Genomic DNA, 26599 nt, shown 5'->3' with positions numbered 1-26599 from the left:
GGCCGGAGAAGGCGTGTCACTCTCCATCATCTCTGGAAGAAGGTCTCCCGAGGAGGAGGACGATTGAGAAACACCAGGCGTTAACCTGCGAGGACGTACGTATGTCGGAGGATTACTTCAGTAATGAGAATGGAATGAGGTATGATTAAAGTACCCTGATGCACTTACTGTTTGGCCGGAGGTTGGTCCTCATCATAAAGCTCTACGTCAAAATCGCTTGCCCGGCCCAAACCGCCCGTCGATGGCGTTTTCCATTTCTTGGAAGGTTTCCCCTCCTGATCTTCAGAAGCGGCCCTTTTCTTGCCATGGAGGGCTTCCTCTGCACCTTCGCCCTCGGGCAAGAGGGTTTCGGTTTCCCCGAACACAACGTCTAATTTATCCTTGGGGCGGAGACTACCTCCGACCTCCCTGTTCTCGCCCTCCTCCGCAGACACCCGGTATGGTGTCGGAGCCAGCATCCTCGTTAGCGGGGCGTTCGCAGAGTCTTCGGGAAGGGGCGTCGGACACCAGATCAACACCGCTTTTCAAATCCAAGAGCTGCAGAAGTGTTAATCCACAGAAGCCATACCGTGATTCTCCCGAGAAGCTGCTATTGCTGTCACAGTTAGGAATGATACCCGTAAACTTGTTGTCAAACAAGCTGAGAGCAACAAGATTTCCCAGTAATGAGATAGTTTTAGGAAGCTCACCCTCTAGATGGTTGGAGCTGACGCTAAGGAATTTCAAAGATGTTGCATTACCAATATCTGATGGCATAATTCCAGTAAGGTGATTTTTGAACAAGAACAATACCTGCAACTTTCGCATGCTCCCGATCTTCACTGGGATGCTTCCAGTTAACAAGTTTTCGGATCCATCAAAAAACTTGAGCTCCTTGCACTTGCTGATATGCGATGGGATGCTTCCAGTTAACAAGTTTCTGGATACATCAAAAAACTTGAGCCTGGTCCAGTTTGCAAACATCTCTGTCGGGATGGTACCATTAATGTTATTTTGAGACATTCCAAAATAAACCAATGTCTGTATCCTGGCAAAAGATGGTGGCAAACTTCCGTATAACTGATTCCGTGACAGGTCTATGTTCTTAAGACTAGTAAGGTTCCCCAGCTCGGGTGGAAGAATAGAAACCAGGCGAGTTTTTCCAATGCTGAGCACCTGTAGCAACTGAAGCTGCCCGAGCGAGGCTGGGATCGACCCACCAAGTGGGTTACTGGCCAGTGAAAGGATTTGCAGCCCAGATGTCATCCCCAGCTCCTCTGGAATTCCTCCTGTGAGATTATTTGTCCCGAGACTAAGTTTCTTGAGCTTTTGGAGTCTTGAGAATGAGCAAGGTATGGAGCCCTAGTATCCATTAACGGACAGATTTAGATTCCTCAACCCTGGTAAAATCTCCGACAGTGAATCTGGTAATGGCCCTGAGAAGGCGTTACCTGATAAATCGAGGGATCTCATCCTCACATTAGTGGTGTTGAGGATGAATTGTGGGAAGGAACCACTGAGATCATTATTAGCTAGAGATAACATCTTCAAACTGGACATAGGTGAGAACTTGGCATAGTTTGGACTAGTCAAGTGGTTATTTCCCAGATTTAACTTGACAATCATTGGTAGGTTGCTGAGTTGGTAGGGGATGGCACCAGCAAGATTGTTGCTGCTCAAGTCCAGATAGGTGAGCGTGAGCAACTTGGATATGTTTGGTGGGATGGCGCCACCAAGATTGTTGTTGTTGAGTTTGATCTTGGTGAGGTTCCAGAATGCTGCCGAATACAAGTAATCGAGCGTACCGTTGACTCTGGCGTTGGGAAGGCTGAGTTCCATAACATGCCCGGCAGCGTCACAGGCGACACCAAACCAAGAGCAAGTGGAATTCACAGTCGACCATGAGGACAGCGAGTTGGCGCCAACCAAAGTGGACTTCCATCGGAGAAGTGCTTCCGATTCCGGGTTGGTCGCCTTGGCTGCACATACTAGCAAGAGAAGCGAGATACGAAAGAGTTTCTTCAGGGGCGCCATTGAAGTTTTGGGTAAGAAAGTGGCAAGCTGCAGAGCATTTCCTTAGTTTACAAGTAGCTAGAGTTCACATAGATAAAAGAGATTGGTGTAGAAAACACGAATAATATCTTGGTATCTTAATTCACACAGGAAAATGAATAGTAGTAGTGTACTCGGTCATAAGGTCATGACTCATGACTAATGACCATGTGTGTGGCTGTGCTGTCCGTTAACACAAGTGCAAGTGTACAGCACCCAAACCAGCTGCACGTCTCTTTAGAAATCAAGATAGCCCAGTCCATGGCTAGAGTTGAAAAGTCTGGACACATTAATGTTCGCACATGTGGCCAAGATATCGTCTGATTATGCAAATACTTTCTCCGTCCGAAATTAGTTTTGAGCGACAACTAATTCCTGATAGAGGTAATATTCTTTTGTGGGAAAAGCGCTGATAATATTAGAGCAAGGTTCTTGCAGAATGATCCAGAACAAATAAAAAAGTACAAATGAGTCCTTCTGGATCTCGATGCCGCTGCCGACAACTAGGACATGCCGATGGAGCGTTGCCGCTGCTGCTCCACTCAAACCTTGGATCGGGAGAACTGATTATGCATACTTTCTCCATCCAGAATTAGTTGTCGGTCAAACGAATGCATTTACTAGAGCAACATTCCGTCCAGAATTAGTTGTCGCTCAGAATGTATTTACTACAGCGACAAGTAATTCCGGACCGAGGTAGTAGTTAATTACTTCATTTGGGTCTGCCTCAAATTTTAAGTCAAATTTTTATTATGATAATGACTAACAAACCTAGACGAAAATTCATAAACTTACTCACTAGCATAGAAAACCTACGGTACCTATAGGTTACAAGGGGCGAGACGTGGGGTGCAAATAGACATACATGTGACATATTGAACTACGATTTGAGTTGCATGCTAGCAATAGAATCATGATTCGTGAGTTGTGTATCATGGTTTTCTGATTGTCCCTTTTGTGCTGTTGCACATTTTGCAATGATCAATGAATAAGCTAATAATATAACAGTCGTGTGCATCACTTGATGCAGAGGATACAACCTCTTTTTCGAAAAAAATATTGAACTACGGAAGTATACAGAAGACATGGTGCAGGAGGGTGAGGTGGCAGCAACCTTAGCCACCACCGCTGGTTGAGGCTCCTCCCCTGCATCGCCACGACTGAAGGATCCGTTGGCAAAGCCTGCTGGATATGCGGGTGGTGGAGGCGGGGGCGGTTCCTCTCATGGTTGGCCTGCTGTGCACATCTCTGCGTCGGACCCTCTCATGGGGCGGTTCCTCTCATGGTTTTCGAGGACGTGGTCTTGTTCTTGTTTCCAAAACAAATCTCGTGGGACAACGACGCATACCCAGTCCATGTCTAGTCTAGGATTGAAAAGTCTGGACCACAAGAATGTTCGTCCTTGTGGCCACAAGATCTAAACATTTGCCCACATTTTCCATACGTATTGCCATTGTCTTGCGCCATTTCAAAATGCCCTGTGAACTACAGAGTTCATGGCTACGGTTGTTGTAATAGTCCTAATGAGCAGACGTCAGATTTTAAGCATTTTGAGCGAATGTGTCAACAGCCATTTAATATTGTGCACTAATTAATCTCCGTGCGCGGCCACTGGCTGAGCCAGCTTGAGCAAGCCATATCTTTCTCTGCCAGGAAAGCCCATGCCACTATGCCAGCCTCTGTTGTGTGACTGTGAAGCTGAATGGTTCCAGTCTACGATCGTAAAGGTAAGCAGTTACAGAGTTCAGAAACCAATTAACGGTACATACAACTGATACAAGGCAGATCCAACAAAACAATCCACCAAGGCTTATCAACAGCAAACTAACCAAGTTATCATCAGCTAACCCTTTCGAGTTTGGGTGCTACGACGAATGACAGTGTTCGATTTTCAGCGGACCTTCTTGGCTGGCCGAGCTAGACTAAGATCGACCTCTTCCTCAGCGAGGTTCGTCTATCCCCTCGACTCTGACTCCATATGGACCTTACATCGACAAAGCTGATCTGTTACGCCTCCCCTTGCCAGGCGTTCCTTGTAGCAGTTTGGTCTGCAACGATCATCGACAACAGGTGGTTATTAGAGCAATTTTAGCAGACCCTGCAAAACGCACGAAACTGCAAAATAACCGCCAGTTTACAGTTTTAGGCGAAAAAAGTGACCAGAATAGAACCCGCAAACCAACCCAACTCGTAAAAAAAATTTAAGGGGCACCGCAAACATCCTGGCCGAACACGTGAAAATAAGGATTTCGGAGACGACCTGAGGACGACCTGTATACGTGAAAGATCGTTGGCGGGAGTCCAACTACCAGCGCAAACTTCATGGCTCGCTCCCGTCCGCCCGTCCCCGGCCACCGGTGCACGCCCCGGCCACAACGCCGGCCCTCACTGCCCCAAGGAACAACAAGGCCAGGGCACCGTTGATCCGAGGAGCATCACAAGGGACGGGCTAATGATGCTTGGACGGGAAGGGTTTGAGTACGATGCAGCAGTGTGGTTGTCACTGGGAGAGAAGCCGGTACAAACACCCTTGATTAGAAGTGTACATATATTGTTTGTGCTTTGCTCACACACCCCCTCCACCTGGGGTAGGAGTAAAGGCCGAATCATTTTATATACGGTCTGGCAACAACGCTTGTGGCATCATCGTGTCGTCGGCAACTTCAGACAAAGCTAATACGTAGAATAAATAAAAATAGAGTGAGTACATACCTAAGTTGTTAATGATGGTCTCACTTCTCACAAAGCTTTTTGAACCCCATATTGCAGCTGGGCATAAGGCTCCTTTATCTTCCTTTTTATCCAACTCACCGTAAATAATACTGGTCCCACTTCTCACAAAGCTTTTTGAACCCCATACTGTAGCTGGGCATAAGGCTCATTTATCTTATCTTCCTTTTTATCCAACTCACCGTAAATAATGATGGTCCCACTTTTCACAAAGCTTCTTGAACTCCATACTGCAGCTGGGCATAAGGCTCCTTTATCTTCCTTTTTATCCAACTCACCGTAAATAATGTTGATCCCACTTCTCACAAAGCTTCTTGAACCCCATACTGTAGCTGGGCATAAGGCGAATATTCAATTCTGATCCCAGGCTCAGCTACTCCCGAAATCATACCCGTGTGTTTGCTTGTGGATGCGTGCCATCGATTTTATTCCTAAGCGTATTTCAGTTGTATCGTCTGTAAAAAAAATGGATGGGCCTGACGCATTTATTCTAACGGGAGACGGGAGCCTGCCCGCGGAACAGGCTGCGGAGGCACGGCCCAGAGATTTTTCTGTGCTGAGCTGTCTCAAACGCGGACGCGCGAATTAACGGCACCCATCGAGCCCGTCCTTATGTATTTTCTCAACAAAGATTCTAAACCCCCTAAAAAACAAATATTCTAAAAAAACATCTCAATCCCTAAAAAGAAAAAGTTAACTCCCTGCGACATACCCTAGTCAAAATCCCAAGAAAAAGTTTCCTCACACACCGACAGGCACGCCGCCGCTCTCCCTTTCTAGATCTATCGCCATGTCTGCTTCGTCTTCAGCATCCCTCCCGGTCCCCTGGGTTTCCTCCTCCCTCTCATCCAATGCCCCTTGCGCGGCGCCCCGCTGGTGACGAATGTAGCGGGCAGGGGAGACAACGCTGGTTACCGGTTCTACAAGTGCTCTCGCTATGAGCAGATCTCGAATTCTGAGCTTGAACATTTCTTTCCAATCTCTTAATCTTGCTGCCTGAAAGTTTCTCTGATTTGTGTTCCAATTTCTTTCTTTTTTGTTTTCAGAACGGCCAGTGTTGATTTTTCGAGTTCCAGTATTTGTATGTGAGTAGCCTCACCCCCCAACAGATCTCGTGATCCCAACAGGAAGCCGGTGTTCATGGTTGCCAACCAGCTGCATCTCGCCACGGATCGTGCTTTCAGGCCAGTTGCCGTCATAGCCGCAGCGACCGGATCACAAGTTTTCTCCTGTTCTAAGAGCAAGTCTAGTAGAGCCCTCAAACCATCAAACCCTTAAAAATAACTATTTTTTTTTACAGTTTTCGTCAAAAAAAAAGCCGTAGATTAGAACCTCTAAACCCTCAAACCCGTAAAAAAATTTAAAGGTCCAACCCTCAAACTGTTTCCCAACATGTAGAAGTGAGGGTTGGGAGGAAAAATTCCCCCCAACCCGCACTCCTCTTTCCTCTCGCGCGGGAGGGAAATTTCATCCCTGGCTCCTCCCGCCACCTCCTTCCGCCGCCTCGCCCCACGCCGGCCATGGAGGCTTCCGCCGCCGCCATGCCCCCGCCCGCCGCCGCGCCCGCCCCGCCCGACTCGGGCCCCGCCCCCGCCCCCACACCCGCACCCGCCCGGCACCCGACCGTGGCCGACATGGTGGCTGCAACCCACGTCGGGGCCAAGCGGCGGCGGGCGGGCCTCGCGCCGCCTCCTCCCGCCTCCCCGGCTCCCGCCCCGGCCCCCGTCCCCGCCCCAGCACCCGCCCCTGCCCCCAAGAAGAGCCGGCCGAAGGCGGGCTCCCGTGAGCCGCGAGGGACTTCCTCCAAGGTCGCCAGCTCCTCCCCGGCCGTGAAGAAGCCGCGGAAGAAGCCCGCGGCCCCGGCCGCGGCCCCGCCCGCCGCCGTCACCGAACCTCCTTCCGCCGCGCACGAGGTGTTCGAGGAAATGGCAACCCCATCCTCGTTCATGGACCTCCTCCAAAACGCGGAGGTGGACCTCGGGGCTCCGCCTCTAGAACCCTTTAGGGTTGGTGACGACTTGGAGGAAGATGAGGAGGATGAAGGGGATGACGAGGAGGAGGTGGCCGATATAGGGGAGGAGGCATTCACTGCCGCTTCCCGCCCACACGCGCGGTCGACAAACTACACCGAGGCGGAAGATATCCTCTTGGTTCGTGCTTGGGCAGCTGTGGGGATGGATGCAAGCACCGGCACCGATCAAACCGGTAAACAGTATTGGCAAAGGATCGAGGACAACTATTGTAGGATCAAGCCGAAGAATAGTGGGTTCATCTCTCGCACTTACCGGTCGCTTCAAGGCCGGTGGGAGTTGATGAAGCCCGCTTGTGCTCGTTGGAGTGCGGCCATGGATCAAGTGAGGGATGCACCACCTAGTGGAACTGTGGAGAGTGACTATGTGAGTACATATCTCTTCACTATTTTGATTATGTGTGTGTACTATGCTATTGGTGGGTTCTTATTTGATTATGTGTGGTTGACAGGAGACGATTGTCGGCATGAGGTACAAGGAGATGGCCGCTTCCAATGGCAAGCCATTCCCATTTAAGCATGTTTGGGCAATTCTTCAAACCTTTGACAAGTGGAAGTTGAGGGATCAAGAGACCGCACCCAAGAAGTCGGCAATGCTTAGGATGGATGATAGTGAAGATGAGGAGGAGAGGAACTTCGGCAAGCCCGAGGGAACCAAGAAGGGCAAGCTAAGGGTGAAGATGGAAGGAGAGGCGTCAAGCCTAAGGGAGAAGATGGAGCACATGATGAAGGCAAGAGAGGAATTGACAACGAAGACATTGGAGACGAAGCTTCTTATCACCGAGAAGAAGAAATAGGTCAAGCTTGCACAAGTTGAAGCAAAGCGTGAAGAAGCAAAGCGCAAGGCCGACTTGGAGGAGAGGATGATCAAGCTCAAAGAGGCAAAGGTATGGAAAGAACTCATGGTGGAAGAGAAGGAGCACATGATGATGTCCAAGAAGGACATGGATGAAGACCAATTGCAATGGTGGAAGGACTACAAGGAGGACATCACGGAGAGGAAGAGGATGTTCCGTGGTGCGTCCTCTACTTTTTGAGGTGACACTCCGATGAGTAGTTGTGGCGATGGCGGTGTGGACGACTCCACCGATGCCTATGGAGATGCTTGATGGAGCCCGCATGTTGTCTAGGAGATGGCGCCGAGGTGCAACTTTTTGGTGATGGTGCCGATGAGAGGGGGAAGATGATGATTTTGTGATGTAAACTATTAAACCATGCATCAATGATTGTCATTTGGTAGTTTGTTTAGAGGTTGATTGTGTTTTTGTAGTCATAAATTGTGAGATGTCAAATGATAGATTTAAAGGTTGGGGTTGAGGCAAAGACTAGAACTCTCAAACCCAACCCTTAAACTGCTTTAAAGGTTGGGTTTGAGGGTTCTAGTCTTTGCCCCTATTTTTCAACCCTTAAAAATACCAAAAACTGGCACTTTTCAACCCTCAAAACTGCTTTAAGTGTTTGAGGGTTCTACTTGACATGCTCTAACAACCTAAACCACGGCTCAGTCAGAAACGCGCCGTTCTAATCCACGGACCATAACGCCCCGCCCGTCCGTGCCCACATGGTCGCACTGTTCCTGGCCGTATACAGCCCGTATCCTCATTTTTTGCGAGTTCCGCTCTGACACGCCAGAATGCATTGTCGCAATCCCGAAACAACAGGGACGGCGGTGATTTCATGAGCAGCTAAGCACGGGCACCAAATTGCCGCTTCCGGCATAAGGCTTCTTTATCTTCCTTTTTATCCAACTCACCGTAAATGTGACGTGGCAACTATTACAACCTGTTTATGTCACTCTTATATGTCACCCTTACTCCCCGTTTACGTCACTTTATTATACTTGCTCTAAACGTGACCCAGCATGCGGCTAGTCAATTTCCACACAGAAAGAACATTGCGAGCATAGAGGGGGGTAGCGCAAAAGATGAGGTTGCGGACCACAATGCGCAAGTTATTCCTCCATGGCCACCTGCTTGTGCCATCCAAGCAGAGCCTAGCATAAGCATCGCTGAAGCTTATCGCCACTCAAAACTACACATGGAGTGAGATGCTCTAGAATTTGTACATCAACAAACATTTTTTCATACTGCTCGGCTAAAAACAGCAAACACACTCGCTCTATGCACGCTCTACTAGACACGCCAGGGAGGGAGGGAGGGAGGGTCACTCATCCCCGACCCACCGTTTTCACGGCATGTTAGATCTGGGTACTCCTTGTCGCTCCCCTTACCCAGCCCAGTCGTCATCGCTATCATCGTCCTCCTCCTCACCCATGTCGGCATCCTGTAATGCCACTGTGATTAGGTACATACGTCGGGAGGCACACGTGACTTGATGTAGCAAACACACACACACACACACACACACACACACACACACACACACACAACATGAAACAGGGGGCAGATACGCGCGCTGCAACAAGCAGATGCCCTTCCCATCATCTGCCTTATGCGTAACACATGTAATTTCCTCTAGAGCAGAAACCGACGAGAGTCAGTTAGTTACCTGATAGGATTCATCAGAGAGCTCCTCGTCTACCTGTGACACCAAATGGAAACACAACTCCTTCAGCTTCACAGGTAAGCACACATTTCAGCACAAAAAAATATGTTAAAAGTTCCAAAAAGTAGTACCTTCGCCTTTTTCTTTTTCCAGGATCCGCTTGCTACATTTTTCATGTAATAATATATAAAAGAGTCAGTCAGTCAGTCAGTCAGTCATACACCATGAATATTACCAGTAATACAGTTTCCAAAGGAAAACTGAGAGCAAGAGGTATGCTGACAAAATGAATATATATCGTCTGTCATGCACCACAAAAATGACTTCTTCCCCAACCCCTGGCACCGCTAGTGAACAAGCTTTACCCATGAAACTCTTTAATAAAAGACTTAACTGAACTAATAGCACCTATCACAACATGGTGGAAGTGGCTTCTTCGCCAGATGTTGGCCCAAAAATAAAAGTATGATAAACAAGACTTTAGCCCCGCAAAAGGTTCCATATTTTTAAAAAAAATGTACCTTATAGGAACACTGCAAGTCTTCCGTATTTAGCAGTAAACTTCATCAATATAAAAAGCACATCGATCCATTTTAGTTCTAACATATTCTCGGTGCTGACTTAACACAATATGAGTGACAGACATTAGAAACCCACTATGGTTCGACAAATAGCTTCAAGTTTTAAGGCTTCTCAATACAGAGCCTTTGGCATGTTCCAGTTTTGACTTAACACGCAATGAACGACAGTCATTAGAAGCCCAAATGGTTCAACAAATAACTTCAGGATCTAGAACTCCCCTATACAGAGCTTTTGGCTTGTTTCAGGCCTAATCTTCTCCAGCAAGAATGGCCCACAGAAGGTTAGACCAAATTCTCACAGTAAAGTTTGTATTATAAGATAAAAACAGACTTGGTTTGGTACTGTATTTAAGTGCCTTCTATTTCTGGACATTGCAGCACTAACAAATGTATCCATCCAATAGCCAACTCTATCTTCATTTTTTTTATAGAAAGTCAAATATACCAGTAACCTTCGTTGATACAAACGCAAAGCAATCCCTTTTAACTCTATTGTTTATTCAGAGTTACGGCGTAACAGGCATTGAGCGACAGATTTTAGAATCCAAAATAGTTCAACAAATAGTTTCATCTTTCAAATCAACTCTATAGAGCCGTTGGCTTGTCTGGGACCTAATTATTTCCCCCGAGAATGGACTTAGAAGCTTAGAACAAATTCTTACACTAAAGATTGTAATATAAGATGTTTCTAACAACAGACTTGTTCTTACCTTCCTTCTTCGCTGCTGACTGTTTTCCCTTTGGAGTTCCTCGCTGCTTCTTAGCAGCAGGACCTGCATCGTCATCCTGTAATGCCGTTGTGATTGGTTAGGTAGGCCGGGAGGCACAAATGAAATCATCGTACCGAAAAGAGCAACACATAACACACTAAAGGAGGGCCAAAACACGGGAGCGCTGAGACCATCAGCTGCCTTTGCAATCATGTCCATATGAGTGACATCTGGCATGTAATTTCCTCTAGAACAAATATTGGTAAGAGGACGATTTTGCAGTATCACAGCTGATTAAGTCACCTGAGAGGGATCATCCGAGAGCTCTTCGATTTCATCTTCGTCTACCTGTGACACAAAATGGAAAAGATGGAAGGCCTTCAGTTTCACAGGTACGCATTCAGCAAAGAAAACAATGAGCAGCATTTTAAATAAAAAATCACTGCTCATTGTCGTTAAAATACTCATCTATTAAAGTAACGTGACCAATATTAAAGTTCCAAAAAGTACCTTTGCTTTTTGCTTTTTCTGAGATCCGCTTGCTGCATACATGTAATATACAGGTCAGTCGTATACCATGAATACTACAGTAATGCAATTTTATAAGGAAAACAGAGTGCAAAAGTTAAGCTGACAAAAGAATAGATTACATGCCACTAACACACACTAAAGTGAATTTTCTCCAAGCCCTGGCACGCTAGCGAATCCTAGACTAGCTTTGCCCATGAAGGTTCTAAAAGAGAACAGCACCTCTCAAAACATGGAACTGCCTTCTTCGCAAGGCCTTTGATATACCAGGTAGCTCCATTAATACAAAAGCACAGCAATCCACTTTAATTCCAACATATTCAGAGTTCTAACTTGACAGGCAATTAATGACAGACTTTACAAACCAGGAATGGTTCGACAAATAGCTTCAACCTTTATTACTCCTCTATATAGAGCCTTTCGCTTGTTTGAGGTCTAACCTTTTCCACCAAGAGTGGCCATAGAAGCCTAGACCAAATTCTCACACTAAAATTTGCAATATAAGCATAAACAATGAATGGCAGACTTAAGAAACCAAAATGGTTCATCAAATAGTTTCAAGTTTTAGAACTCCTCTATATAAAAGCATTTGGCTTGTTCGAGCCTCTAGTATTTTCACCAAGAATGGCCTCCAGATGCTTAGACCATATACTTACAGAAAAGTTTCAAATGTTAAAACTCCTCTTCATAGAGCATTTGGCTTCTTTGAGGCCTAGTATTTTCCACCAAGAATGGCCTCAAGAAGCTTAGATCAAATTCTCACAGAAAAGTTTCTAATATAAGATGTTTCTGACAGCAGAGTTAGTTTCGTACTGTATTTAAGTGCCTTCTCTCCCTAGCCTTTGGCACTATAATTTAAATGTAATCATCCAAAATATGCCCTTAACCCAAAATAGTTTCATGTTTCAAATCCAATGTGCGTTTGGCTTGTCTGGGACAACATATTTTCCACTGAGAATGATCTTACAAGCATAGACCAAATTCTTACACTAAAACATGTAATATAAGAGGTTTGTAACGACAGACTTGCATTTGGTACAGTACTTACCTTCCTTCTTCGCTGGTGACTGTTTTTTCGTTGGAGTTGCTCGCTGCTTCTTAGCAGCAGGACCTACAAGACAGTAACAAAAATTGGAGCTCTCTTACGAAATACGATAAAATTTCAGGAACCTAGGAACGTAGAGTATGACGACCTTTTGTAGCTGGAGATCCTTTAGGACTTCTTGTAGTTGTAGGCCTCTGAAATATAAATCTTTTTGTGAAATGCCGAGACTAATTTCTTGATATTAAGACAGCCAAACAGATAATGTTCATCAAAATAGAGGTGATACAATAACTAAAACTAGAGGTCACCTTCATAGATCCAAACAAAAAGCACCTTCTTAGCAAAAGAAAAATTATAAATCTAAGAGGCTTTGCACTTTCACCTTTTTTTTCTTCAGCTTTTTTAAACATGGTAGACAAATTAGCCTGAACAAGTGGTTGCTTCTTGATAGAAAGAGACTCTGCTGGAGAATCTTCAGGTTTAATGTCTTCACTTGGGATTTATTCCGTAATGTCTTCAACTGGGATTTCTTCCTTAATTTCTGCAGTCTCCATCTGCCGCAAATGTAGAAAGCATAATAAGTACGGAAGTCCTCAGCGAACTCCAAGTCCTCAGTCAAGGAAAGAAAGATTTGTACTGTTACCTTCTCATCCAAGTCCTCAGCAAACTCAATCTCAGTGTCACTTTCAGCCGAATCTCCTCCAGCGAGCTCTGCGAACCTGTATAAAGTGCCAAATAATTTATTAAGTACCTTGCAGGAAAGAAAAAACACATAGATCACAGAAAAGCTATAGAATGGGAGAAAACAAATGCTTCCAGGAGTCTATATCCCGGCAAGTAAGCAAACTAGAGATGCCTAGCACATTTCAGTCGCTTGCCAAAACCAACAACAAAGGTTGCAAGAGACTTACTTGAAGGTTTTCCCAGCAGTTCTGGCAGATTTCCTAACAGGTGTATCACTCGTAGTCTGCGTGCCAATCTCATCCTTAACATCCGAATCCTCTGAATCAGCATCGGATTCATACTCTAGTGTGTGGGGCTCTGGTGTGCGGGGCTCTGCTGTGCGGGGCACAGCGGCCTGCTTTCTGGGTTTATTTACTGTAACTACCTCGCCACTGGCAGCACCTGCCCCGCCTTTAAAATCAACATCTTCCCGCAGCCTAGCAAAACGCAAAACCCAATTGCATCAGAGAGGAGCAGAAAACATAGACGGACGGGTTGCTATGCATACAGCATACACACATGCATACATTCTGCATCTCTTTCGGAAACTCGAGTTTGAGCTCGTCGTGGTTCTCCTCCTTCGTCCCGACCCACCAGGCTTCGGAAAACACAATCTGCCAAAAGATAGACAATTTCAGCACAGGTTAGTCCCTTCAGCGACCGAATTGGAGTACTTCAGCTAAACAATTCGGCATGAGCATCATGTAAGTTGGAGCTTTTGAGTGAGAGGTGAGAGGCTGACAGACCATGCTCTCGAAGACGTCCTCGCAGGCGACGCCCTTGGCGGACCTGGTCATCTGCAGCGTGAGGTACTTGTTCTTGGGGTACACGTGCGTCCCCAGCAGCTTCATCCTCCCCTGCGACCCACCGACCGGCCGAGACAAAGATCCAAGCTTGCATCACAAAATTCATACAAAAAGCTACAGATTTCGACGGACGGATGGCATTTGGGGGCACCTGCGGGAACTCGAGGTAGAGGACGGGGTTCTTGGTGCCGAGGTCGGCGAGCTCCCCGACGCGGCCGCCGGCGCCGGCGGCGGGCGCGAGGAGGCCGGGGAAGGAGAAGAGGAAGCGGCCCCTGCGCTGGCCCCGCGGCCGCACGATGTCGCGCCCCTGCAACCGCGCCACGGCGCCGGACGGCGGCAGCGCCGCCCGGTGCGCCGCCGGCTCGCCGCGCTGCAGCAGGCCCTTGGAGAAGGCCAGCGAACGCAGGCGCTTCCGCTCCTCCGCCTCCGGGCCAACGGCGCCGGCTGCCGCCGACGCGGCCGGCTTCTTCGCCACCATCCCTGCTCCCGGGGCGCCGCGCTAGCTAGGGTTCAGGCGGGGTCTGATTTTTTTTTTTCAGAGAAGAGTAGACGGAGACTGATGAACTTGCGAGCGGCGAGACGAAGGAGACGCCATCCAAATGGGCCGAAACAAACTAACTGGGCCGCATCATGTCGACCACAGGCCCAGTTAGCTGGCCTGCTAGAGGGCTACGGACGCTTCAAGCCCAAGTATAGTGTATGCATGAAATCGCATCCCACTCTTTTTTTCTTCATGAAATCGTATTCTCCCTATCTAGCATGCAGAAAAAAATGGCTGCCTCTTTTTGAAACATATTGTAGAAAATATTCATGTGCCGCAAAAGTGTCCACCTGTCTCAAAATAAAAAAGTTCTTGTACTTCAAAAACTTATTTTTTTAAACATAATTTTTCATGAAAAAATAGAAGATAATCTTCATATGCGCCAAATATTTGTTCATGTTTTCAAATATATTCGTGTGTTTCAAATAGTGTTAAGGTACCTCATATAAAATTATTCATGAATTTGCCCAGTACCTGTATGCATAATGAGAGTGTTGATCATTTATTCTTGAAATGCTCCATGCCAAAAATGATGTAGAATATTATTCAATATGCTTTTGATATAAAATAAGTACCTGACAGTAACCAGGATTTGTTTGGTGTTTGGTTGAAACAGTTTGAGAAAATAGAAAAATCTCTAGTGGCTGTAGGGATTTCGGCAGTTTTTTGGACTATTTGGAAAATTAGAAACAATGTGGTTTTTTATAAGAAAAGGATATCTAATCCTTATATACTCCCTCCGTTCTGAATTACTTGTCTTAGATTTGTCTAGATACGGATGTATCTAGCACTAAAATGAGTCTAGATACATCCGTATCTAGACAAATCTAAGACAAGTAATTCAGAACAGAGGGAGTATATGTTAACATGATGATTAAAATGTTACATTGGCTCGTGATGCACATAAACCCAAGAAGTAGAAGAATAATGACGGAGGGCGTAAGAAGAGTTGACCAGATTGCGGGGCACATCTTCCGAGGTTAGAACAACTTAATGTTGATTTTTCTTTTCTCTTTCTCTTTTCTGCAATACAATCTCCGGCCGCCGGCTTCTTCGCCACCATCCCCGGCCACCGCACTAGCTAGGGTTCAGGCGGGGACGAAACTGAGATTTTTTTTTCAGAGAAGAGTGGACGGAGACTGACGAACTTGTGAGCGGCAAGACGAAGGAGGCGGCTTCCAAAATGGGCCTAAAAAAATAACTGGGCCGCATCATGTCGAGCCCAGTTAGCTGGCCTGCTACAGGGCTACGGACGCTTCAAGCCCAAGTATAGTGTATGCATGAAGTCGTATCCCACACTTTTTTTTCTTTATGAAATTGTATTCTCCCTATCTAACAAATATACAGACAATCAGACACGCAGAAAAAATGTCTGCATCTTTTTAAAAATAATTGTAGAAAATATTCATTTTCCGCAAAAGAGTCCACCTATCTGAAAATAAAAAAGTTCTTGCACTTCAAAAACTTATTTTCAAAACATAGTTTTTGGTGAAAAAATAGATAATCTTCATATGTGCCAAAGATTTGTTCATGTTTTCAAATATTATTTGTGTGTTTCAAATAGTGTTAATGTATCTCATATAAAAATATTCTTGAAATTTGCCCAGCACATGTATGCAAAATGAGAGTGTTGATATTTTTATTCTTGAAATGCTCCATGGCAAAAATGATGTTGAATATTATTCAATATGCTTTTGATATAAAAAAAGTACTCCCTGCGTCCCAAAATCCTTGTCTTAGATTTGTCTAAATACGGATGTATCAAGTCATGTTTTAGTATTAGATACATCCATATCTAGACGAATCTAAGACAAGAATTTTGGGACGGAGGGAGTACCTGACAGTACCCAGGATTTGTTTGGTGTTTGGTTGAAGAAAATAGAAAAATCTCTTGTGGCTGTAGGGATTTCAGCAGTTTTCTGGATTATTTGGAAAATTAGAAACAATGTGGTTTTTGATAAGAAAAAGATATCTAATCCTTGTATATCTGTTAACATGATGATTAAAATGTTACATGATTGGCTCGTGATGTAGATAAACCCAAGAAGTTGAAGAATAATGGCGGAGGGCGTAAGAAGAGTTGAGCAGATTGCGGGGACACCTTCCGAGGTTAGAACAACTTAATGTTGATTTTTCTTTTCTCTTTCTCTTTTCTGCAATACAGTCTTTCCATAAGGTGGTCCGCAGCTGGGCCTAAAAGAAATTCATGATTGGATGGTAGGTAGAGCTGTATGATCTGGCGGCATTCACTTTCAGTGCTCCTTTGTCCATTGGAAAATAATGTTGGTAGGTTTTGTATTGCTCCGGGGGAAACCCTAGGATCTGGTGTTCCAGACCGGACGATGGCGGCACTGCGGTGTCGTTTCTCTCTTGGGAGCATCGTTTTGTGGAGCAGCGCTGGAAGTTAGAGGCAGGAGGTGGAGCGGCTTCGTCTTGCACGAAGCTTCGATGGAGATGTCAAGTCATGCCTGACCGACAGGTGCTACGCTTGGTCATGCCTGGTCGGCAGGTGCTACGCACGACAGATCCTCCAAGGGCTTCAAGCGGTGTCGGCTGGTGATACTTGGCAGCATGGCGCTGAGGTGTATCAGTGGCGACCGCGACGTGCTCAGCTGTTTGCGCGCAGGGAGGAGGTGCCGTTGGGCGCCGTGGTGGCGTCGATGAGAGCTGGACCAAGCAAGGTTGATGCATCAGTACAGTTCTAAAGATGGAGCGGTGGCAGTTGGCGGCGGTGGCCTCTGAGAGCAGCCGGACCAGTGTGTGCCCCAGACCCGGCAAGTGGCTAGGTTGGGGTCTCAGGTCTTAGATGTTAGGCTTGACTGTGATGTCTGTTTGGAATTAGGCTCAGGCTATCTGCGCCCCTTCATCAACTGGATAGGTGTAGCAACAGTTTGTTGCTTAGACGGTGGCTTTAGTCTTACTGCTGTATGACTTTGTAAGGTCTTATGAGAATAATTAATAAAGTGGCCGTATGCATCATCCAGATGCAGAAGCCGGTGGTCATCCTCCTTTTCTAAAAAAAGGAGCATAGCTAAATAGTACGGACAACGTCGTAGTGCAAATCTGTTCTTCCAGGGCCCATCTCATTCTTTTGAAAAGAACTAGTTTGAGAGATCGAGAATATCAAATGGATCATGCTTGCTGCATATTATATTTTTACAACTTTTATGATTGGAGGAAGGAGGACTGACTACTTTAATCATATGGAGAGTGTTCCTGACAGTCTCGAGGCCTTGGCTTGGATTGCACTCTTTGGAAAAGATTGTGGTTAGTGAAATTGCTTCATTGGCTTTCGATTTTGAGTCCCCTCAAAGTTATACAAGTTTGTCCCCTAATTTCCTTTTATTTTCCTCTGTAAGGCATGAGTTTCCCAACAACACATGTTGAAGAAAGGTGGCACATGTTAACCATTTGTAGACCATGAAATACCTTTTACTTTTCTTCAGAGTATATATCCTTGTCCTTGGTATTCGGTTAGCTGCTGGTTGGGCCTGGGTTTCACTACAAGAAACCTGTTAATCTGTGACGGATTTCTGATGACGTCCTCGAGGACCGTCACAGAAATCGTCATGGATCAGGAAGGCAAGATTAGGCCCCAAAACGGTAGCCCACTTGAGGGACTGTCACGGAAACCGTCACGAAGTGGGGAGCTGTGTCTAGTCTTTCTTTTTTATACACAATGTCCAAACCATCATGGATGACTTGTGCTGATGTGTCTTGTATTCCCCTTGTATGGCCCATATGTCAGTCTGATGCAGTAATAAAAAATAAAAATAAAAAGGATGCAGTAATAAAAAAGAATTTAAAAAGAAAAAAAGAGCCTTAATCTCGGCCGCAAGTTATGTGTATATACTTACGGTAAAATGGTTTGATTCGGACTGACATATATGCCATACAAGGGGAACACAAGAAACATCACTAGAATTTTAAAAAATTTAAAAGGAAAAAAAGAACCTCCCGAATCTAACCATTTTACTTTAAGTATACACACGTAATTTTGCCTCAAAAAAATCACATAACTGCCTGCTTTGACTGGACTGACACTGTGACTCATACGGGAGTTATTTACAGATAATCACGCATATTAACACAACTCCCTACAACCCAGCCCGTTGGCACGTCGGTGCACAATATAAATGTAGGTCCCACATGTCAGTATCAAAGAGTTCGAAAACTTGGGTGTATGAGGAGATTTGAGTCTAAGACGTACTTCCTCCGTAGGAACAGAGGAAGTCTCTACTCCTAATGTCTGAGTTGGTGAATAGTATCCATGGTTTATTTTCACTGGGTTTTTTTCGTGCATCTCCCACCTCCCACCACTCCTACCCTGAAAAAATGGGTACGCGCCCCTCCTCTCGATCCACCTCCTCTCGCTGCGTTTTCTCTTTCTCTCGTCTCCCATTCCGTCGCCGCCGCCGCTGCCGCACCATCTGCCGCTCCGTCGCTGCCCCTATTGCTCCACCGGACCGGCCTCTTCTTCGAGCGCGGCGGCAGGAGCAGCTCCACCTCTCCACTCCCCCACGCGAGAACGCTCCTAACCCCACCCCCATGCCCCGCGCCGCCGCCAGGAAAGCAGCCGCCCGTGCCCCCACCTCCATCTTCTCTCATCTTTCCTCTTCCCTCCATAAATCCCGACTACCGCACCCGCGCCGTCACATCCCCGCGCCGCACCTCTTCGCTGCACTCCCGCCGAGACGGCCAGTCGCCAACTTGCTCCCGCGACCCCCCGTGGAAGGCGGAGTTCGACCCTCGCGACGGTGAGAACACAGCCTTCGTCCAGTTCCCACAACGCTTCGACGATGTCGACCCAACAGATCGCTACTCCAACCACAACCGTGTCTTCTTCGATGCCACCATGCTTTCGCTCAACGGCCTCCAAGGGCCAACCTACCTCGGCACCGGCACCATGTTCCCTCGAGTCGTGCTCTATGGCATGGAGCCACCACGCTATAGAGCGGAGAACATCAAGCTGGTAGGTAAGGCCGCTGAGTTGGGTAACTAGACGCCATTCCTGAAGTCAATACCGGATGGCGCAATCCAAGAGCGGTCTATCACCCCGGTGTTGGTCGATGAGGGGCTTAGCAATGACATAGCCACCCTGATGACCTGCGCTTATGAGGACGGTGGTTCATGGGGGAGAGACGTCGGGTGGGTGTACAACATCGCGACGGAGGATGTGGTGTCTGGATTCCGCATCCACCGACAAGGGTGGCATTCCATGTGTTGCTCCATGGAGCCAGCCGTGTTCCGTGGAACGGCACCGATCAACCTCACCGAGCGCCTCTACCAGGTGCTCCGGTGGTCGGGTGGCTCCCTCCAGGTGTTCTTCTCCCACAGCAACGCTCTCATCGCCAGCCGTCGACTCCACCCTCTGCAGCGCATTGCTTACCTCAACATGTCGATCTACCCGATCGCCACGATGTTCATCCTGGCCTATAGCTTCTTCCCGGTGATGTGGCTCTTCTCCGAGCAGTCGTACTACATCCAGAGACCGTTCGGCACATTCATCATGTACCTCGTAGCTGTCATAGCGATGATGCACGTGATCGGCATGTTCGAGGTGAAATGGGCGGGGATCACGCTGCTCGACTAGTGGCGCAACGAGCAGTTCTACATGATCGCGGCCACGGGCGTGTACCCGACGGCGGTGCTGTACATGGCGCTGAAGCTCATCAGGGGGAAGGGGATATACTTCAGGCTTACGTCCAAGCAGACGGAGGCCTGCTCCGGCGAGAAGTTCGCCGATCTGAACACTGTGCGGTGGGTGCCGTTGCTGATCCCGACCGTGGTGGTGCTCGTCGTGAACGTCACGGCCGTTGGTGTGGCGATAGGCAAGGCAGCGACATGGGGCTTTTTCACGGACCAGGCGTGGCACGCGGTGCTCGGGATGGTGTTCAACGTGGGGACCCTCGTGCTCCTCTACCCGTTTGCACTCGGTATCATGGGGCAATGGGGGAAGAGACCAGGCATACTGTTAGTCATGTTGGTCATGGCCATTGGCACCATCGGCCTCTTGTATGTCACACTCCAGCAGGATGGTCACAGGATGTCGTTCCTAACCCCATCTGGGTAGACACGTTCCTAAGACCCATCTTTATTTATTTATTTATTTGTATTGTAGTGCAACAATTTGAGTATTTGAGCAGGAATGCCTTTTAGTGCTCGGAGGCTGTTCTTTGTTGGAAACAATAAATCACAATTCGTATTTCAATGTTAGAAAAAATATGGAAAAAGAATCTACATTATCATATGATTTACACATTGCAAAATCGGTGGCATTAATTTCTCTTTGATCTAACATGGCATCTTTGATGGTGTTTACGTTGAAATAAGTTAACAAGTGAGCTGCACAAAGATGAAAAAATCATGACTTTGGAAACAGTGAGCCTGTGTATGTAATGTTCATTGTAGAAAATCACCGATTTTGCCTTTCTTTTTTCTTCTGTAGCTCGCATGTATTTCACCACTGAAATTGTACACACATGTATACTACATTCATATGACCATGTAGATATTTTTCAGATTTTTTTAAAACTTTGAAAAATAGTTTTTGATTATTTAATAAAAAATAAGTGCTCCATAGAGCTCGAGCAAACAAACGCTGCACTCGTGTTAGAGTGCATATGTGATCAATTCTACATGGCATGATAACTGGTCATTGTGTGCTACTCCTAATTCTCTCTGTCTAATCTATAAAACAGAAATAGTTGATCCTCGCTACACCTAATTCCCTCAACATGCAGCCTTCCACATTAGCATTTTTATAGAACTTTGCATTCTTTTCTCAGTCATTTATTTTTCGGAGTTATTAATCTCTATGTAGGACACGTCGGTTCCTCTTCCCAACCCAAGAGTCCTAATAAAGGCTAGTCATAGTGGGGAGTAACTTAGACTAGTAGTAACACGAACATGTTAATAATCTATGTTACTACATTCATAGTGGGTAGTGTCATGGATGTGATAACATGGAGAGGTTCATTTATTACATTGTAGACTCATCTTACATTGAGAATCACTATGTGATGGTAACATATTAAAGCATGGTTAATAATATACTACCTCCGTCTGGGTTTAAAGGGCCCCTCGACCAAAACTCGTGGACCAAGACGCTGCCGCACCGTATTCCACAAAAATGCTAACCAACGGGAGCACGCATGCTATTAATCCTCTGCCTCATCCTCAGTAGCGGATCTAGCCCAATGGGTCAGGGTGGGCCAACAATAGAACTGTTCATAAAAAATATTTTTTTCTAATATTTTTTATCATTTTTCCTATGCTATAAAGCTATCCAAAAAATCCCAGGGTGGGCCGTGGCCCACCCTGTCCACCTTCTACCTCCGCCACTGCTCATCCTCCTATTAAATCTCTGGGCGCTAGCCAAAAGAAACGCATGCATTGGCTGCCTCGCTGCATGCTGTAACTAATTCCCATGGTCCCATTGCATGGCTATGCTGGCAAACCCCAAGAATACGACCCAATGGGATGGAATGTAATTTTGCATGTGGCCTAACAATTGCCCACATGACAGTCCTTGACATCTTCGTCTGCATCCTCGCTTTCATGCCGACTGGATGGGGCCTGCTTCTGGTTAGTGAGCAGTGAACAATTCACATGCCAGTTTTTCTATCTCAGGTCTAACATCTCAGCTAACCTTGTTTGCCAGATTGCCCAAGCGATCAAGCCTGTGGTCGAGATGGTGGGGCTGTGGGGAGTCGGTGAAGGCCCTCGCCCGGGGCTACGAGATCCTGATGGGGCTCCTGCTGTTCACGCCCATCGCGTTCCTCGCGTGGTTCCCCTTCGTGTCCGAGTTCCAGACCAGGATGCTCTTCAACCAGGCGTTCAGCAGAGGCCTGCAGATCTCCCGTATCCTCGGCGGCCACAAGAAGGACCGAGCCACCCGGAACAAGGAGTAGGTAGAAAGAAGATCCAGAGCTAGCTCCCGTGGACTTCGTTCATCCTAGTATCATCGGTGTCACTCGCCCCCGACTCTTCTAGATTCTGCTGCCACGATTGTTCCCCCATGCTTTTCTAATCTGACTGTTCATTCAGCGATCGGGTGGCTGTGCTATAGGTTACTTAGTAGTGTTCTCCGTTGTAGGTGTAGATTCAGAGCTGTTGCAACTGCGCTTGCTTTATGTACAGACATACTGCTCCTTAGCGTGGCTGCTGGACCTTATGTAGACCTGTAGACTGTAGTGATGTGAGGAAGGATTCTCTGATGCAACATTATGCAGGAAGTGCAATTTCTGGATTAGGTTTGGCGAAGAATTTCTTGGCGCTGTCTGGTTGGATCAATCACGCCGAGTCTTGTCTCCTGCGGTTTGTTTTGGGTTAAATCCAAATGTGCTTAGCCGCTATTTAAGCCGTCAAAAGGGGAATGAGTAAATTTGAGCTCTATGCTTGGCTCAGATGAGAGATCCCTATGTTTCTGCATTGCTCCACTTTGTGACGCTCATATTCTTTGTGCTGCATTTCATCGCTTGTACTGATACCTGAAAACTGAAGAGGGCACAGGATGCGAAGTACAAGCTGAAACAGGGTGATTGCTGGCCGACTGGATCCTGGTCTAGCCAAATAAAAATCCTTTTTTGTATACTGGGTACTCCACCAAGCAAGCTCTGTTAACTCCTCCAAACTGACTCGGTTCAAAACCAACACTCTTTTCCTGACACAAATAATTGTAAGCTCCTTTATACACTTCATTTTTCCAACCCCATGAACACTGGAATAGAGTATTTCTCCAGTAAGAAAATGGGGTATTAATGACATCTTAAGATAATTTAACACTACCATACCAACCATCTTAGATCCAATAATATCAAGTGTTGAGATCTTGATAGGTAAAGGCAAAATCACTTCTATGTTTGATGTGATGACTTTTAGGTACCAAAAAAAAGGTGGGTATGTTTTGAAAGGTTGCGTGGCAATGTTTTCTTGGGATTTGATTGCTATTGATAGGACACGGTTACGGTAAGTGCTACTCTGCTACCGAGCTCAAATGCACCGACAGTCACAGTGACAGTAACAACCAAAAAATTAGTAAAACAATTCTAAAATTTCTGCAATGGAGTATGAGTTCATTAGTTTCGTTCTCTGAATAATGCTGAAAGGGTCTTCACGATGACCTGCAAGTACAAAACATTTTTAATTTTTTTAGAGGTTGAGACTTAGATCCCTCGCCACCAATTAATGCTGAAAGGATCTTCACGATGACCAAGTATACAAGTCTACTATTGCAGATATGTAGGTGCTTACGAGAGGAGTGTGCATGTGCTTGTAATTTTGTAATTTAAATTTGTCACTCAGAATGAACAAGCCAACCCGGTGTCTGACATTGCCTTTCCCCAACCACCCATTCTCTTATAATTTAGACACTTGTCTATTAGATCTATGTTAGGGCATCTCCAACGCTGACCCTCAAACAGCCTGCATATGTTCGGACCACGCATTCCGGACATGTTGAGCCCTCCAACACGGGTCTGTATCGGTCCGCCTAGTGGTTCAGATGTATCCCCCCCTCCCCCCCTGTAAATCAGAGACAAACTTGGGGGTGCTTTGCTGGAGTCCGGATATCCTCATGACAAACAAAAAGTCGCCATGTACCACACCTCTTCGTTCGGATGGAGGAAGGCGACTGTTGTTGTTAATTGGCTGAAGGCTAGCATGTTAAAAGCGGGATCATGATTAGTATTTGGGCATTTGGCGGAAGCTTTGCAAATATTTGGGCATTTGGGGGAAGTTTACCTTTTGCCATATGTTTAGCATAAGGCAAGGTGACTAGTATTTGGGCATTCGGTGGAAGGTTACTTCTTGCCATATTAACATTTGGCAAAGTGATTAGTTCTTGGGCATTTGGCGGAATCTTTGCAAATATGTTTGGCATTTGGTGGAACATTACTTCTTGCTATATGTTTAGCATTTGACAAGGTGATTTGTTTTCTATTAAGGTTCTTTATTACTTCTTGCCAAGAAGGCTAGCTTTGGCGGGAACTACACTGACACATGGATTAATAGCCTCCCGCCAAACAAAAAACTACTAAATCACATTTTTTAAAAGAGAATCACATAATTATTTGGTGATTAAAGTTAAATAGAGACGGACATATACGTCTACGGTTAGATGGCGGCCTCCTGCATCCCTGTCCGCGGACTGGCCCCCCTGTCCACAGACGTATCCAGGAGAAAATTCGCGGGTCGCCGTTGGAGATGCCCTTACGCTAAGCAATCAGAAACCTTTCTACTTTATAGAGTCAACTAAAATTTAGCATTCTGATTACAAAAGACTACACTTAGTCCATACAGGAAAGAGCAAATCGTTACTAGATGGGAAGACTTCGCTAGAAGTGGTAGACTTAGTCCATACAGGGAAAGAGCATCTCATTTACATCTATGTTATGCTATTCTATAGAGTCAACTCAAATTTAGCATTCTGATTGAAAAATGTACACTTAGTCCATACAGAAAAAGAGCATCTCATTTCAGTGACCATCTACTAGATGGGAAGACTTGGCTAGAAGTGTTATTGACTAATCATCCTATCAAAGCAGCCCACGTTGCTAGCGCCTAACCTAGTACACGATCGTTAAGTAGCTTCAAACTAAACAATCTATGTAGTACTCCTACATTGTGAGCTGACACCCACAAAAGATGCGTCTTACGATACATAATTGACTGGATTATAATGCTCGCCGCAATTTACTAATGAGCATTAAGTTAGAGAATACTTGGACATGTCTTAGCCAGTATTAGTCCCATTATCCCAATTTAAACATTACGGAAAATTCTAATAGAAACCAAGAATGTTCACAAGACATGTGTCTACAACCTCTAAACAAAATTCAGATCGAAATTCGTAATACACATTGAGAAACAAAAAAAGACACATGCAAGCAAAAATGACACTGTTCACGATGAATTTGTCCTTGTTGCTTCTCTACTTGTGTTTCTAATTTTGATTCAAATTTTATAGGAGCTATAGACACATGTCTTGTGAGCATTTAGGATTATTTTTAGAACTTCTTGAAATGTCCAAACTTGAACTTTCTAAACGGGGAGCATGTGAGGGCTAGTATCAGTGGATATTTTCCTGTCTCAACCAATAGCCATATTCTCCGCATAACCTTTTAGATTTTTTCTCTAACAATGCTTTGTGTTGTGAGTATTGTCTCCTACACCGGACTCGCATCCTCCATGGGGCCTAGTGCGGTTGGGCTGCAGCAGCAGTCGAGGCGATGCACACTGCGTCCTATGCCCATCCCATGGCGGTGGCCATGGCGTGGCCACTTGCCACTGTGCTTGCCTCTCCGCTCGAGACCAACGACCGGTGAGCCGACTCCGCACCTTGAGCCCTGACTCGCAAGGAGTGCAGGCATTTGTAGATGCAGCGGCGGATGAACACGTACGGTGCCAGTGAGCCAGGAGGGGCTGCGGATGCTGGACGCGCTCCTCTCCTATCCGCCCCCACAGGGGCGGACCCAGGATAAAAACCAAGTGGGGGCACCGAGCTATAGAAAACTCTCGATCTTTTTTACACGGGCTTATAAACGTCTAAATATGCTATATATCAACATTTTCTTGCAAGTCATAAGATGATTTTATTCAAGTTCTAAAAGGAGATACTTTATCCAACAGTAACACAGCAAGTTATCACTAAAGTGAACATACCTTGTAAGAAAGACTTTAAATCAAATGGCTCCCCTCTCCTCCACCTCTCTGGCGACTCCTAGGGCGACTCCACCGGCGATCCATGGCACTTCAACCTTGTGAATCCCTCCGGCCAAGATGGTGCCCCCTCTCCTGGATCTTTCCCCGGGAGTGGAAATTGCCAACTTTAAATGGTGAGGATGCTGCTGCCGCCTTTAAATGGATATGGAAATCATGTTGTCTTCCAAGACACAAGTTTTTCTGTTGGCTTATGCTTAATGACAGAATAAATACATGTGATCTTTTGATCGGAAAAAGCATGCATCTGGATTCCACTGTATGTGTTCTATGCAACAATGAAGACCTTGAAGACAGGACTCATCTTCTATTCACTTGTCCTTTTAGTCAAGGATTTTGGTGGGACATTGGTTTTGAATGGAATTCGGATATGGAGATCAACAATATGATTATTGATGCTAAACACAGATATAAAATTGACCACTTCATGGAAATCATGATTCTTGGATGCTGGAGCATATGGAACCAAAGGAATGGGATGATTTTTGAAGGGATACCTTGCTCAATAAATGAATGCAAGAATGATTTTGTCAGATGTTTCAAAATGACCATGCTGAGGGCTAAACCCACTCTAAAAGAGGGCATGTCCTCATGGATAGACAATATTTAATTTTTCAATAATTTCCCTACTACTCTCCCTCTGGATTGT

The 26599-nt window shown here is 46.0% G+C and overlaps 1 protein-coding gene and 4 pseudogenes across 2 annotated transcripts; 3 read left to right on the top strand and 2 right to left on the bottom strand.

Annotated features, from left to right (window-relative positions):
* Positions 1 to 207: 207 nt before the first annotated feature.
* LOC125519519 (uncharacterized) lies at positions 208 to 2088 on the bottom strand (annotated as a pseudogene).
* Positions 2089 to 6686: 4598 nt separating this feature from the next.
* Positions 6687 to 8081, top strand: LOC147962475 (uncharacterized; annotated as a pseudogene).
* A 622-nt stretch (positions 8082 to 8703) lies between these two features.
* LOC125524440 (DNA-binding protein RHL1) lies at positions 8704 to 14242 on the bottom strand. The gene is given in 14 exon segments (XM_087536068.1): positions 8704 to 9073; positions 9299 to 9331; positions 9427 to 9458; positions 10587 to 10662; positions 10890 to 10934; positions 11097 to 11128; positions 12163 to 12225; positions 12308 to 12347; positions 12543 to 12713; positions 12803 to 12878; positions 13071 to 13319; positions 13402 to 13496; positions 13629 to 13739; positions 13840 to 14242. Coding segments are annotated over 14 exon segments (1407 nt in total). The 5' UTR covers positions 14167 to 14242; the 3' UTR covers positions 8704 to 9016.
* A 4257-nt stretch (positions 14243 to 18499) lies between these two features.
* Positions 18500 to 20302, top strand: LOC125519517 (putative mixed-linked glucan synthase 1 pseudogene; annotated as a pseudogene).
* Positions 20303 to 21642: 1340 nt separating this feature from the next.
* Positions 21643 to 22540, top strand: LOC125523974 (callose synthase 3-like; annotated as a pseudogene). Its single transcript, XR_015611881.1, has 2 exons — positions 21643 to 21816; positions 21893 to 22540. The product of XR_015611881.1 is annotated as a callose synthase 3-like (transcript).
* The last annotated feature ends 4059 nt before the right edge of the window (positions 22541 to 26599 follow it).

The sequence above is a fragment of the Triticum urartu genome, chromosome 7A (assembly GCF_056163025.1).
Source record: "Triticum urartu cultivar PI428250 chromosome 7A, HENAU_Tu73, whole genome shotgun sequence".
NCBI lineage: Eukaryota > Viridiplantae > Streptophyta > Magnoliopsida > Poales > Poaceae > Triticum > Triticum urartu.
The sequence above is the reverse complement of the archived record's forward strand: the minus strand, read 5'-3'. Positions and strand labels throughout refer to the sequence as shown.